The 15,700-nt window shown below is 33.6% G+C and overlaps 6 protein-coding genes and 2 pseudogenes across 8 annotated transcripts, besides 4 other annotated features; 6 read left to right on the top strand and 2 right to left on the bottom strand.

The window, feature by feature from the left end:
• Nucleotides 1-1,235: 1,235 nt before the first annotated feature.
• Nucleotides 1,236-2,274: a mobile genetic element.
• Nucleotides 2,275-2,343: 69 nt separating this feature from the next.
• Nucleotides 2,344-2,381: a mobile genetic element.
• Nucleotides 2,382-4,734: 2,353 nt separating this feature from the next.
• TVAGG3_0458660 (uncharacterized protein) lies at nucleotides 4,735-5,097 on the top strand (the record flags this gene model as incomplete). The annotated part of the gene is made up of 1 exon (XM_051234964.1): nucleotides 4,735-5,097. One exon carries the CDS (start codon nucleotides 4,735-4,737, stop codon nucleotides 5,095-5,097), a length of 363 nt encoding a protein of 120 aa, XP_051092788.1.
• A 1,959-nt stretch (nucleotides 5,098-7,056) lies between these two features.
• Nucleotides 7,057-14,817: a mobile genetic element.
• On the top strand, nucleotides 8,464-8,865 carry TVAGG3_0458650 (uncharacterized protein; the record flags this gene model as incomplete). Its single annotated transcript, XM_051234963.1, has 1 exon — nucleotides 8,464-8,865. The coding sequence occupies one exon, from the start codon at nucleotides 8,464-8,466 to the stop codon at nucleotides 8,863-8,865; it is 402 nt and encodes a 133-aa protein (XP_051092787.1).
• TVAGG3_0458640 lies at nucleotides 9,691-9,920 on the top strand (annotated as a pseudogene). The gene has a single exon. A coding segment is annotated over exon 1 (230 nt).
• TVAGG3_0458630 lies at nucleotides 10,075-10,939 on the top strand (annotated as a pseudogene). The gene has a single exon. A coding segment is annotated over exon 1 (865 nt).
• On the top strand, nucleotides 11,417-12,352 carry TVAGG3_0458620 (organellar and viral DNA polymerase type B; the record flags this gene model as incomplete). Its single annotated transcript, XM_051234962.1, has 1 exon — nucleotides 11,417-12,352. One exon carries the CDS (start codon nucleotides 11,417-11,419, stop codon nucleotides 12,350-12,352), a length of 936 nt encoding a protein of 311 aa, XP_051092786.1.
• On the top strand, nucleotides 13,708-14,511 carry TVAGG3_0458610 (KilA, N-terminal/APSES-type HTH, DNA-binding family; the record flags this gene model as incomplete). The annotated part of the gene is made up of 1 exon (XM_051234961.1): nucleotides 13,708-14,511. One exon carries the CDS (start codon nucleotides 13,708-13,710, stop codon nucleotides 14,509-14,511), a length of 804 nt encoding a protein of 267 aa, XP_051092785.1.
• Nucleotides 14,815-15,700: part of a mobile genetic element that runs on past the window's edge.
• Nucleotides 14,997-15,323, bottom strand: TVAGG3_0458590 (uncharacterized protein; the record flags this gene model as incomplete). Its single annotated transcript, XM_051234960.1, has 1 exon — nucleotides 14,997-15,323. One exon carries the CDS (start codon nucleotides 15,321-15,323, stop codon nucleotides 14,997-14,999), a length of 327 nt encoding a protein of 108 aa, XP_051092784.1.
• TVAGG3_0458580 (uncharacterized protein) lies at nucleotides 15,477-15,695 on the bottom strand (the record flags this gene model as incomplete). The annotated part of the gene is made up of 1 exon (XM_051234959.1): nucleotides 15,477-15,695. One exon carries the CDS (start codon nucleotides 15,693-15,695, stop codon nucleotides 15,477-15,479), a length of 219 nt encoding a protein of 72 aa, XP_051092783.1.

Raw genomic sequence — 15,700 nt, 5'->3', positions numbered from 1 at the left:
TCAAAAACAATCCTCAGGGCCGAGTTTTGCGATGATCGTCGATCATGTCGACAGTCTCGCAAGAACTCGGCCCTGAAAGACATACAGATACAGGCTCTGGCCCCAGCAAAGGCCAGGGCTTCGTTTTAAATACCCAGGGCCGGCTTTCTCAAATGCCGCCCTTATCCCGGGCGGCAGGAGCGAAAACCGGCCCTGGGAATCCTACAATACCAAGCTCTGGCCCTAGCAGCCAGAGCCTGCAAAATTCATCCTCAGGGCCGAGTTTTGCGATGATCATCCACATGATAGACATTCTCGCAGAAACTCGGCCCTGAAAGACGTAATATCACAGTCTCTGGCCTCAGTAGAGGCCAGAGCCTCGCTTACATTACTCAGGGCCGGCTTTCTCAAATGCCGTCCTGATCTAGGGCGGCAGGAGAGAAATCCGGCCCTGGGAAGCATGAAATACGAAGATCTGGCCTTATAAGAGGCCAGAATCTGCAAACACTCCCTTCTCTACAGATTATGATCCAATGTAACACAGAAAGCCTAGAAGGAAGCCCTTTCTCAGGGTTAAGACTTCCTTCCTGGCTTTCTGATACTGGATGGAGTGGGGTTTGGCTTCCATTGGAACTCCTTCCAAGAAGATCAAATGATTACACAAAAGTCATGGCAATTGCATTCTAACACTATAAATACAATTGCCATGGCCTACAATTGCGAGTGCCTGCTGCTTCAGCAGAGATTTGCAGCAGACACTCGCAATGTTAACCAAAATTCGTCTGAAAGTTAGAAAATGGGCTTTTTCTCAAGGTCAAAGTCCATTTTCTAACCTTCTTATATTAAAATGAGCATTTTGACAGATTATTATTTTTTATCCCGGCATCATCAGCTTGTCCTTCTAAGCTTATCATTTTCAGCTTATACTTATAAATTCTAAAACAGTGATTATTGAATTCACGAAATAGAACATCACATTAAGAAATATTATTTACTAACTTTTTCAATAATTAAAAAATATCAATGATACTTAAGTGTCATCACATACAACACATTCTTATGATCATCATAATATATATTATAGAATATTGCATAATAATCCAAATTCAATTTCAATATTAAAGTGTACTATCCATTATCTCTTAACATCATAACATACTCAACGAGTACTGATCATATGCTATTGATCAAGCCTTTAAAACAAACTACATATATGATTGCTTTAAATTGACCAAAAAATTGAATACTTGCTTTAAGGGTGCACCCGTATGTACGTTTATTTGAGAGGATGATTACCCTCTCAATTTTGAGGGATTCGTTAGTTTATTTTCTCGATGAATATGCAATAAAATTTGATTTTTACCTTATCAATATACTTCATATAATATACACATGTTCATGTAAAAACTTTTTTCCAAAATCCTCAGGAATTAAGGGATTTTTGAATTTTAAGAATTTTTTTCGAATTTTTTCGAAAAAAAAATATTTTCAGAACAGCCTTAACGGCTAAGATTTAGGAACAATGTTAAGTATCAAAAAGAAAGGAGGTCTGATATAGACAACATATATCGTTGAAGGTTGAAAAAATCTCTAATATTTGAGCCCAAAATTTCAAATTTTAATTTTTTTGAAAAAAGAGGCCACCCGTATGTACGTTTATTTGAGAGGAGGAGGATTATATTTTTGAAAGGGTGAAACATTATGAATATGTTAATTATATAATAATATGTATTATTATAAAAAAGAAAAAATAAAGCACGTTAAAATTTTTCTTTCTTGATTTTTTACAAAATCTACTTAGAATTATGCAAAATATGACTAATTAATTATAAATTTCAAGTTAAATTTTAATTTTGATAAATAATTTAAATTTCAAAATATCAAGTTCAGTTCGACTATGTATGTAGTAATTCCTCAATAAAGTGCCAAAACCCTATTAAAATATATGAACATTTTCAACATTTTAATGTTTTTATTTAAAAATTTGATGGAATATGAGCTTCAAACAATTATTATGTAAATAAAAATAATTAAAGATATGTATTTATTCGTATTACAACCGTAGTAAGTCGATTCTTCCTTTCTTCTACTGAGTTTTGAATTTGATTTCGAATTGTAAAGAGATTCAAAGGGAAAATACTAGTGGATAAAAACTACCTCCATGAAAGGGTCATAATGGAGTCAAGTTGTATTTTTTGATATTTTTTGCTTTTCGAGCCTAAATAGGTAGCCAAGATAATGCCTAAAAATAAGGTTATAAATTCTGAAGTTTACATGATCCTCTCGTGTGCACCCTTAAATTGACCATTCAATTTAAAGTTCGTCCCTTCCACTGAGAGCAGTTAGTATACAATAATGTGGTACTGTTGTAAACAGAAATTCATCAAAAGTGACACCTCAGAAAAGCTAAAATATTGAATTTTTGGAACTTTTGATAGAGCACGTTTTTAAATATTAATTAAAGTAAATGTATATTTTGTAAAGATTCTTTTTAATAAAAAATAAAATTTTGAAGAAGAACACAAAATCTTCTGAAAAATAATATCACATAAACTCATATTATTTTCTAATATATAACTATTTTATATAAAAATCAAATTCAATGATCTTAAAAGCGAAGGATAAACCTCAAAATTTACGAATATAATGAGTGGGAATATAATGCTTATCTATCATAAAACCATATGAAATATCAATTTTTGCTTTACGCCTAATTTTTGACGACAATTAGCAAAAAATGTTAAATGTTAACACTCAGTCCATTTGAATATGAAAAATAAAATTGACTTTGATTAAATGTTTTTATTTATCATGCAATTCTTCTTGCGACCAAAGATTTGAATAAAAGTTCAAAAAATAAGATAGCTTAAAAAATAATATACGGTAGTGTTTACTAATAGATGAATAGTATATAAATTCTATTAAAATGGATTTGATCCAAAAAAATTATAAAATTTGATCATAAATAAAATCGTTTTAAATTACTTCTTCATTTAAATTATAACAATTATTTTTGGTTTTATATTTTTTTGGATCAAATCCATTTTAATAGAATTTATATACTATTCATCTATTAGTAAACACTACCGTATATTATTTTTTAAGCTATCTTATTTTTTGAACTTTTATTCAAATCTTTGGTCGCAAGAAGAATTGCATGATAAATAAAAACATTTAATCAAAGTCAATTTTATTTTTCATATTCAAATGGACTGAGTGTTAACATTTAACATTTTTTGCTAATTGTCGTCAAAAATTAGGCGTAAAGCAAAAATTGATATTTCATATAAAAAAAAAAAAAAAAAAAAAAGGTATTGGGGCTTCCAGGGGCTGCGCCCCTTCTAGCCCTGAAGATGATTATTATAAATGAAGTTTATATTTGGAGGGCTTCCAGGCGCGTTGCGCCCTCTAGCCCAAAAGAAATTTTTCCCAAGACCCAAGAGGAGGACCGAACCCCAGCCGACCAGCCGGTGACACTTTTTGTGTCGCTTTTCACAAATTATATATGTTTTCATGTTTTGTCAAACATGAACGTACATGTTTTGTCAAGACTTCTTCGTAAATGTTTTGTCAAGACTTCTTCGTAAATGTTTTGTCAAACATGAACGTAAATGTTTTGTCAAGACTTCATCGTAATAAGTGTAAAGGACCCAAAAATATAATTTAGGGTAGAAGGTTAGATCTAACCTCTTTTCTAACCTCTTTTCTACCCTCTTGAATTTTCATGATTTCTTCGTAAATGTTTTGTTACTTTTCTGTCACTTTTCAGGAAAAAAACATTTTTATTATTATATATAAATGAATTTTACAAAACCGCCGTTACCGTTCTTTGGAAATAAGAGTAGATGTAAAGATATTATATTGAGAGAACTTAAGAAACTACCGAATGGTCTAACATTTGTAGATTTGTTCGGTGGAAGTTTCTATATATCCCATTTATGTCATATAATATTCCCAGACTCAAAGATTATATGCAATGACTTCGACAACTATATGGACCGTCTCAAACATATTCCAGACACAAACAATATATTGAAAGAGTTAAAAGAAAAGATACCTATAGGTAAGATGGAACGTATACCATTAGATAAGAAAAATATTGTGAGAGAGGTTTTGAAAAAAGCAGAATATATAGACTGGGATAGTATATCTGCTAGACTATTATATAGTGGTTCTATAAGAGTTCATGACATTGAAACACTTATGTCAAAAGTTTTATATCTTAACTATACAAATGTTTTCAAAGAGGACATAGAAAAATATATTGAGGGTATAGAGTTTGTGAGATGTCATTGGACAGAGTTGTATGAAAAATATAAAGACAAGGAAAATGTTTTCTTTATAGTGGACCCGCCGTTCTATAACACATGGGATTTTCAATACCAAGTAGACTGGACTTTGAGAGACTCTTTAGAAACTTTAGACGTTTTACATAACCATCCATGCTTTTACTTTACATCCGATAAAAGTGGTTTGGAAACCGTTAGAGATGGTTAGAAGACATACATGACTATGAGTTTAGATATGACAAGATAGAATATGAGAGAGGTCCTATAAACCGGAGAAAGTGTCACAATAACGAAATTTTATTAGTAAGTAAATGTGGTTTGAAATAGGACTACTTGTTTTAGGTTTTTTCCATTGTGTCATTTATTTATTTGACGTGGCAGAAAAGTACAGAGAATATGAAGATGAACCAATGCCTGCAAATGTCCAGTATATGTACTCGTAAGAGATATTTTTATCTAATATTAAATGGACGCACAGAACTTAGCGAATGCACAGCAACCTGGACAACCAAACCCAGAGAATATTCCAAATGAAGTTAGAATACAAACTGCAATGGCAAACTATGGTCAAGTGCCAACAGATGTACAAATGCAAACTGCCATGTCAAATGACGCTGCGTTAGGTTTGCCACCATGGTATGCAAATATGAGATGGAAAGAGTTTTATACAAACCCTGAAGTGGGATATAAACAACTTTATGCAGATGACGCGAACACAGGAGTTGACCCAGAATATGTTTTCTACCAGAGGAGAAACAGAATGTATGAGCTCCAGTTAAAGAATGCTATGGAACTCAACAGGAAACGTAAGAGACTAGGCGGACATTAGATTTTTACATATAGTAAAATGGGTTTCTTCAGTAAGATAGGAAACTTCTTCAGAAGAGTTGGAAGAGGTATATGGAATGGCGTCAAAACCGTAGGAAGAGGAATTTGGAACGGAGTCAAAAATATTGGTAAAAGAGTAGGTCAGTTTGTTGGTATTATACCTAAAGACCCTGAACCAGAAGAACAAGCTCCTGTTATACAACAGCCTGAACCTGCACCACAGTCTAGTTGGCAACCAAATCCAACACCTCAACCGTATTAAAAAATTATTTTTACCGTTCGATAGTAGTTGTATATGAAACTAAGTTCTAAGTAAAACGCATGGTATAATGGAATTATTCTTTTTCTTCCATCTGTAGTAAACCATACTTGAAAGTCTGAAATACTTCCACTTGGTGGTTCGTATAACTTTGTAGGTTTTTCGTAAAAGTCATTTGCCAAGCATAAGAAAGAGTTCTGGGCGCCAGAAAATGAAGCATGAACAATAATAGCAGCTGGGTCGAAAACATTTTCATATGTTCCATTAGGGTTTTCGACTTCATAAAAGTCTGGGTGTACTGGATATGCTGCAGGCTGATTTAACATCCTCATAAATCTATACCATGCCAAGTTGTTATATTTTGTAGAAATATAAACGTTTTCTCCAAGGTCTTCTATTTTATTGATTTTAACAGTTGCATTTTTCCTGTCATAAATAATATCGAGATGGTATTTCCTTCGTCAATGTTATACTGGTTTGCATATTCGATATAGATATCGTTTATTTTTTCTTGAAAAGCTTGAAGAGTTGTTTCTAAGTTTACAAGCAAACTAACTTGTAAAAGTTTTCCCTGTTCAAATTTCTCATACATACGTTTTTCTTTGTTATAGTATCGAACTTCAAAACCGACCGTAAATGGAAACCATGTATGGCTTCTGAAATGAACTTCATTCTACGAAAGCCAATAGCTTTTGTGACGGATGGGTCTCTTAACCATCTTAATGGGTAGTCAAAACGATAGCCTTCATGCTTTACGGTCTCTGTCTCAAACTTTTGACCGACATTAGTAAAAAGTTCATCTAATGGTTTAGTTGTAGCAACTCTTGAATTTTCTTTTTCTATTGGAAGCATATTTTATCTAGAATAAAAATGTCGAAAGATATTGCTTCCATGAGAGAAATACAACACAACCGACAACTCATTGTGCAAGCTCTAAATAAGAACACAACAAACTTTTCAAACTATTCTAAGATATCTGAGTCATTGAAAGAAGGAAACTTAAAACTGACATTAAACCCAATGACAGATGAGTTTCTGTTTCAAGACAATAAGAACCATACTGTCTGTATAAATCCAACAAAAGGAACTTTAAACGAGAAACCTATAAATGAACTTCTTTTGAAAGCAGATGTTGACAACAAAGCTGACAAAGAATATGTAGACGATGCAATAGCAAAAGAAGAAGAAAGAGCTAACAATGCTTATGCAACAAAAGAACATACTCATCCTGAACTAGCAGACAAAACATATGTTGACAATAAAATGTCAAGTGAAGTGACAAGAGCTGAAAACGAATATTCTAAAAAAGATCATATACATTCTATATCTGAAATAACAGACTTACAAGAAACCTTAAACAGTAAAAGTGCCGTTGGACATACACATTCTATATCTGAAATAACAGACTTAAACGTTAGCCTTGAAAAGAAAGCAAATAAGAACCATACACATACAAGTTTTACAACTGTTGCTATAGAAAGTATTGAAGGAACGGTTGAAGAAACTGGTGGGGATGTATTATATTGTAAACCTCCTAACTTTCCACAAGGTTTAACATCGGATGACGACATAACGACGATGAGAAACATTAGATGTAAAGATGTTTATGTCATGAAGGATGAACATAATATTAAATTCACTGCTCAAGATTTATATGACAAGAAAGCAGACAAAACAGAGCTTCAAACATTAAAGACAGAAATACTTCAAACATTATATCCTATAGGCTCTATTTATACGTCAATGAACTCTACCAGACCAGAAACAGTTCTGGGTTTTGGAACTTGGACTCAAATAGTCGACAGGTTTTTGTATTGTGCAAACTCTTCAAAGGAAACAGGTGGAAGTAAAACGATTTCAGGTGAAAATTTACCTGCACACAGTCACTACATAGATTTAAGTACATCTCAAGCAGGTTGGCATAAGCATAGATATTGGGATTGGTCAGCAATGACAAAAGGTAAAGGATATGATGTTAAAGACAACGTTAAGTTTGCTATAGATTGTTTCTGGAGTAACACTGAGGGAGGAGGAAACCATACACATCGCGTTTCAGGATATACGCAAACAACGGGACAAAGTAAAGAATACATGCCACCTTACATGACAGTTTACGCATGGTATAGAAATGCTTAGTCGTCATTTTCAACTTCTTTAGCATATTCGTCAGGAGTTGTCTTATATTTGTTAGGAACTGTCTTTGAAAGTATACCACCTTGAACTTTGACAAGTTTGAAACGAGGTCTGACAATAGTAGTTTTATCTTCTGCTTGCAGTGTGTACATTTTGCCATGTTTGCCTAAAACTTCATAATATTCTCTTGTATACTTTCTTCTATTTTTACGAACACGAATGTGAGTACCTGTCGGGTTCCCATTGTTGTCATAGTCAATAGTATTTTCATATGGGTCGCGTTTAGGTATTTCTATTTTTACTTTGTCACCTTTCTGAAGTTTGAAGCCCGGCATTCTTTCTTGTTTGTCTCTTTTGACTAAATTATTAAATATATAGTCTTTCTCTAAGTCAGGGTTGTTTTTCATTTCTTCGGGGGAGTGGTTTCCCAAACCTTTTTGTTTACGGCTATTGTAAATATTTAAAACTTGTCTCATCTTTGCCATGGAGAAGTGTCTATACTTGTCGTCATATGACATTTCATTTGCTTCACCACCTTGTGGTTGGTTTAAATCTCTTAACATTTTTATACAACCGTCAATGACACCAAGAGCAGAATGGTTTTGGTCGACAATGAAATATTGGTTTACATTTTTTGAACGCAGATAGTTTTTAATATCATCTGATTTGAAAGAACTTTCACAGTCAGATGTCAGTTTTGTTGGATGGTATTTGTCAACGAATATTGTCAAAGCTGCTAAGATATCTAAAATAGCTTTGGACTGTAATGGTATGGCTTCACAGTATCTTGTGTTTTGACCGACAAATATTAACCAGTATGGTGGTCCATCTTCTCTATACCTCGGAATGTTTTCCAAGATATCCATAAACCAAGCATTTGGTGTTGAACTAAAGATTTTTATCATGAGTGCTTTTTTTGTTGCTTTAGAAACATAGGGGTCCTTGTTTGGATTCGTCATTTTTATCCTATAAGAAATGGGTTTATTTGGCGCATTAGCAGGAGTTGCATCTAGATTTTTACCCGCAGTGGGAACAATAGCCAGAGGTGTATTTGGGGTTGGAAGGAAGATTTTGAGTACATTAGGTATACTTAAAGAGAAAGCACAACCTATTATACAAACTGTACAGAAAGGTTGGGATGTAGCACGAGATGCAACAAATCTTATTCCAAATCCTGAAACAAGAGGAAAAGTTCAAGGATGGATGGACAATGTAGGAAGTCAAGCAGGAAACTATTATAACAAAGCAAATGACTACTATAACCAAGCAGGACACTATATGGACCAAGGTGAAAGATTCTTTAACAGAGGATATAACCATGCACAACAATGGGTAAACAATAACCAACCTCAACCGCCTCAAACGTGGGGGATGTAAAGTTTTTTACTGAGATGAAATGAACAATACAGCATTGAGACAAATGGGTTCAAGATGGATTTGTCGACTTCCAGCAGTTACACAACGTGTTTGTCAAGTTCTTCCTATACCTCAGGAAGTTTTAGACCGACTTAAAAAACAACAACAACCAGTTGAAAAAACAACCAAACTAAATTTTTTTACTGAGATGAAATGACCGAAGAAGTTGAAACGGTAGATTTGACCACCACAAACAAAAAGTTTCAGAACCATTGTCAAAACCCGTCAAAGAACTTACAGATGAAGAGAAAAAATTCAATAATAGAAAGTGCCAGGTCTGGAAATACAAACCCTAACTACAAAGTCACTTTTCATAGAAATGGAACGGCAAGTATCTCAAAAAAGAAACAGACTCTCACAAATAAAATATTGAAGTCTGAAGGAGCTTTCGAGACAACAGATGGAAAAGTTACTTCACTGACCAACAGTTCATTATAGAACATCTCATTGACTTAGAGTCGAAATATTCTAAACTTTACAACAAACACAAAAAGTTGAAAGGAAAACAAAAACAAATGGCATATGATATTTATGAAGATGTTGACGACACAACTGTTCCTGCAGGTGAGGTAAAGTCAGAGGAACCGAAAAGTGACGAAAAACCGATAGAAGAAGAAAAACCAAAAACTGAAGATAAACCAAAACCAAAGTTTAGTTTCCAAAACTAAACCAAGTCAACCTTCATTAGCTGGTATGGGTTGGCGTCAAAGACTATGGCAGCAGGCGGTTATGTAAAGTAAAGAAAAAAAATATTTTTTTATTTTATAAAAAATGCCCCCATATAGAATGGATAGAAAATCTGCTAGAATAAAAGCAGAGTTACAAAGATATGGTTGGAGAGTTTCGAAGAAGTTTAAATATAGGAAGGGAAGACCCAAAAAGTCTATGACAAATTGTCTGGTCTTCGCTACGAAATGGATTTGGAAACAGCACGTGCCAATTATCCAAACAGACTAGAGAGGTTAGAAGAAGAACGTCTTATGGACATGCCTTTCGATGTGTTAAACATTGCATGAAATAAAAAATTTATTTTTTAAAAAGTGACATTTTTTTATTTTATTTGAAATGTACGCTGAGTTTGTTGGAGAAGACCGTTGGGAAACTTGTTTGTTAGATGAGAAATATGAAATGGCATACCATTTTAAAACAATATATTTTTACATATATTAAATGCTTCAGGTTGAAAAACAAAGAACAAAAGTAGCAGATACAAAACCGTTAGACTATATCTTTACAAATGCTGTAGGACTATTTCAGATGAAGAAATTTCATCCCGAGCATACAGGTTTGACTATCCAATTCGTTGGCTTCAAAGTCCTTCAGATGCAAAGGCAATAGCATTTAGAAGAGTTTGTTTTTCAATAGAACTAACGCATTTATGTTCGCAGTATATTTTCATGGGCAGTATAAAGGTTCTGATGGTCTAATAGACAAATAGACAATTGACGAAATGAGAATCTTTACAGTTCGTTCAGACGAAAGTCTTGAGAAAACTCTAAATGACTTTCAAACTCAAATGAACAAATATTATTGGGAATTTCAAGAAAAATACGACTCTTTACTAAATGGGACATACTATCTGAAACTAGAATATGACAAGATGAACTCCACAGTTTCATTTCAAAAGATTGAAATTAACCCTCCAAGAGATACAGAGTTTTTATTTTGGAAAGTAGACAAACGTTCTTGGGCACAATTTCTTCGGTTACTAAACCAGAACGAACCATTACCACCAGATGGTCCATTTAAATTTATACTTCCACCAGCAGATTTGACAGTTTATAGAAACGTGTTTAACCCTCAAAATGTTATGTGTCATGCAAGTTTCAGTTCAAGCAACAATAGTTTTCTATGTATTGGTAAGGACTTTTATGACTTTGCTTCTAAATTCTACGAACCACCTAGTAACAGTTTCTCTGACTTTCAAGTTTGGTTCACAACAAATGGTGTGCAACATATTATTCCATTATACTATGACTTTTATCTCGAATTGTCTTTCATATATAACTACGGAAAAGTGCTGAAAAAGTATTGAAAAATAATGTTTATGTTAGCATGTTAGATCTAACACGTTTTCTAACCACTTTTCTACCCTCTTGAATTTTCATGACTTCTTCGTAAATGTTTTGTCAAACATGAACGTAAATGTTTTATCAAGACTTCTTCGTAAATGTTTTGTCAAGACTTCTTCGTAATGAGCGTAAATGACCCAAAAATAATGTTTAGGTGAAGAGGTGAGATCTCACCTGTTTTTTCACCTCTTTTTTCACCTCATGAATTTGTCATGACTTCTTCGTAAATGTTTTGTCATGACTTCTTCGTAAATGTTTTGTCAAGACTTCTTCGTAATGAGTGTAAAGGACCCAAAAATATAATTTAGGTGAAGAGGTGAGATCTCACCTGTTTTTTCACCTCTTTTTTCACCTCTTGAATTTTCATGAATTTTCCCGAAATAAAAAATAAAGTTAGTTTTATTTTTTTTTATTTTTTTATTTTGTATAAAAAAATAAAAATGTCAACAATCGGCACAACAACAATTCAAACAACAGCACCAAACTCGTTAGTCATGAATCCTACGTCAATGTTGGTAGAGATGAAAAGCTTCATTCCTTCTTCATATACTTTTGAAACAGAAATCCAGAAGATAAAGCAAGAACTTTTAACAAGTAATTTAGACTGTAGTGCGAAAGATGAAACAAATGAACAGTATCTTTATGAAATGCAGGACATTATTGACCATTTACCCAAATTGCCTGAAATTCAGCAGCAAAAGCTCACTATTCCCGAATTCGATGAAATAGAAGTCAAAGCAACTGACTCAGTAGAAATAAAGAAGTTCATACGAAAGGTAAACTATGAGTTTCTAGGATTTCATTGCAACCATAAGGTTATGGACAAAGATTGCGACATGGTATATAAGAACATCTCTGACATATATAAATCTGAAGAATTTAAGACCTACGACAACTTTGTTTCGTTAGTTGCTGAATGTGTATGGCAGATAAGAGATAAAGATAGAAGAGGTAAGGTATGGAATGAACAAATAAGACCCGCTATGTTTGAGATGAAGAGAGCAATTGACGCTTTAGTTGTTCTAGCTGGTTTTATTTCAATGTATAACGCAAAAATGAACCCGCAATGTTCTAAATGTAAAGCGGCAATGAGGAAATATAACTACTCCGTCAAAGAGATAGAACGTATGAGAAACGACTATGCAGACTTAAAGAAAGAAGCAGAAAAGCCAGCAGAAGATAAAATGGACATGTTAGCATTTCTGAACAAAAACTATCCAACTGCAGAAGATTTCCTTCTGTCTGACGTCAAGAAGAAGTATAAAGAAACTTTCGGTCTCGTTAAAACTTTTGACATACTGACAGAAGAAATAGAAGCTACGAAATTGTTTAGAGTCTCACGAATTCATAACGTTTACCATGTGAAACGTTTATAAAATAACTGGGGTAGAAAAGAGGTTAGAAAACAGGTTAGATCTAACCTTCTACCCTAAACATTATTTTTGTCTGATTTACGCTCATTACGAAGAAGTCTTGACAAAACATTTACGATGAAATCATGAAAATTCATGAGGTGAGAAAACAGGTGAGAAAACAGGTTAGATCTAACCTTCTACCCTAAACATTATTTTTGGGTCATTTACGCTCATTACGAAGAAGTCTTGACAAAACATTTACGATGAAATCATGAAAATTCATGAGGTGAGAAAACAGGTTAGAAAACGGGTGAGATCTAACCTTCTACCCTAAACATTATTTTTGTCTGATTTACGCTCATTACGAAGAAGAAGTCTTGACAAAACATGTACGTTCATGTTTGACAAAACATGTACGAAGAAGTCTTGACAAAACATGTACGATGAAATCATGAAAATTCATGAGGTGAGAAAACAGGTTAGAAAACGGGTGAGATCTAACCTTCTACCCTAAACATTATTTTTGTCTGATTTACGCTCATTACGAAGAAGTCTTGACAAAACATGTACGAAGAAGTTTTGACAAAACATTTACGATGAAATCATGAAAATTCATGTACGATGAAATCATGAAAATTCATGAGGTGAGAAAACAGGTGAGAAAACAGGTGAGAAAACAGGTTAGATCTAACCTTCTACCCTAAACATTATTTTTGTCTGATTTACGCTCATTACGAAGAAGTCTTGACAAAACATGTACGAAGAAGTCTTGACAAAACATATACGTTCATGTTTGACAAAACATGTACGAAGAAATCATGAAAATTCATGAGGTGAGAAAAGAGGTTAGAAAACAGGTGAGATCTAACCTTCTACCCTAAACATTATTTTTGTCTGATTTACGCTCATTACGAAGAAGAAGTCTTGACAAAACATTTACGAAGAAGTCTTGACAAAACATTTACGAAGAAGTCTTGACAAAACATGTACGAAGAAGTTTTGACAAAACATGTACGAAGAAATCATGAAAATTCATGAGGTGAGAAAACAGGTGAGAAAACGGGTGAGATCTCACCTCTTCACCTAAAATATATTTTTATTGAATTCAGCAACAAAATTCTGAGTAAAATGGCATATGCTTGCTTCCCTCGGAAAACCGAGAGAAGAGATTCCGTATGAAAATCGCAAGAATTTGGCTCCTGGTTTGAAAGGATATTATGTACATAGACTTCTTGTAAATGCTGTTGCAATGTGGGCTTCACCTAAAATATATTTTTATTGAATTCAGCAACAAATTTCATGAATTTCCTTAAGATAGAAAAAATAAAGTTAGTTTTATTTTTATTTATTTTTTTATTTTGTATGTAAAGACAGTAATGTCAACAACAGAGAACACAACAACAGTTATAGTCCATGAAGCTATAAATGAAGAATACGAGTACATACAGTTTAACAAACAACTCCGTCTCATTCGTTCAGTCAAAGATGACATGTACCAAATGCAAAGTATTTTGACAGCATGTTATGCTCCAGATACTAAGCTTCCTAAAGACTGGTTTAGGAACCAAAGCACACAAGAACTTTTGAGCGAAGAACAGCGAGTAGGTAAAAAACCCCAGTCGCCAAAACTCTATGAAAATCGTGAAAAATTGCCAAATGGTTTGAGAGGTTGGTATGTACATAGACTTCTTGTAAATGCTGTTGCAATGTGGGCTTCGCCTCGTTATGCTTGGAATATTTACAGACTTCTTGACGAAATTCATAGACAAGAACGTGAAGAGCTAGAGAACAAGCTTGAAGCAAAAGACAAAAGCATTCAGAAAAGAATACCACGTTCGGTACCAAAAGGAAAGGAAAAGAACTATAAGTATATGATTTATACTGAAGAGATGGAAAATGAAGAAGATAAAGATATGGTTATGTTGCATTTAGTCAGAAGAAACAACAAAAGCTTTTACGACCTTGCTAAGATTTACAAATCTGACAGAAATTGGTTCTATCGCGAAAACTTACCGATTTCAATGACCCCAAATGAAGATGTGAAACAAATAGTTCAAGATACTTTACCTCAAACACACTATGATATGAAAGGTTGTACAATACTTACCTTCAAAGAAGATTTGCCATTGTTAAAGGAAAAAATAACAGAGTATTTTGACAACTTCAAACAAGTAGAGTAAATGAACTCTTTATTTTTACGCTTGACTTTTTACAATTTGAACTTTGTTTGCGTAGATATGAATTCTGAAAGAAGTATGAGGGTCTTGTATGACTTTGTACTTCTCCCATAGTTCATGTCTGTCAAACTTACCTGCCATGGACTCTTTCATAAGTTCCATGAAATCGTCTTCGGACAATCCGGGGAAAAGTACAATGTCAGTAAGTATTCTCTTTACATCCTTACTTAAACTCTTTGCTGTCTGTACACATATTACGACTGAGATGTTAAAGTGTCTGAGCTTCTTAAGAATTCGACACATATCAGTTAGTATACAAGTCTCGTGTATGGTGGCACTGCGTTCCTCCGTACGCAATACTTGTGAATTTGACACTTTACAAAACCATTAACGTATATTTTACAACACAAACGACAACACCAACCTAACCTTAAATATTTATAAAGCCACCAACCACTTCACCTCACTACTGTAAAAAATAAACGTTCTCACTTATAAAAGTATTGCAACTCTTCCCATTGCTGTGCTTCACACAATAGTTCATATTCTTCAGTATCGCTGCTGTCGCTCCAATCGTCAGAGTCAAAATCACTGTCAAAATAAATGTTAGTAAGTTTTGACAAAGCTAATGAAACACGCTTACCGTTTGTATCGTATGCTTGTATAAACTTTCCATTCTTCATTCCTTCATAAACGCTCAAACTAACTTTACCCTTTCTCCCTCGTATCTGATAGAATGTATTTTCACGAGGAACGAAGAACAAATTCTTGAACTCATGACCGTTGTAGTTTGTTATCTCAATAGTTTTCGTCATTTATATAAAAATAAACTTAAAAAATAAACTTAAAAATTAATAATATCACCACCCTCACACGTATGAAAACATAGCACAAAAATAAATTTAGGTGAAGTGGTGAGATCTCACCTCTTTTTTCACCTCTTTTTTCACCCACTTGAATTCATTGCTTTATAACTCTTCTAGCTTCTTCTTAAGTTCAGCAATGTTGTCCTCATGAAGTTTAATCTTTCTCAAAATTCCTTCTTTATCTAATGGTTGCTTTATCTTTCTAAACTGAACTCTACCATCCTTCATAGTATGAATGTAAAAACCTTCTGGAATAGTTCCTGATTTAATGTATTCTACCAAAAACTTTTGTTTCATTGCTTCAGTGACTTTAGTCGTCATTTCAA

The sequence above is a fragment of the Trichomonas vaginalis genome, chromosome II (genome assembly GCF_026262505.1).
Source record: "Trichomonas vaginalis G3 chromosome II, whole genome shotgun sequence".
Lineage (NCBI taxonomy): Eukaryota > Parabasalia > Trichomonadida > Trichomonadidae > Trichomonas > Trichomonas vaginalis.
Note: the sequence above shows the minus strand (reverse complement) of the source record. Positions and strands in the feature narration are given on the sequence as shown.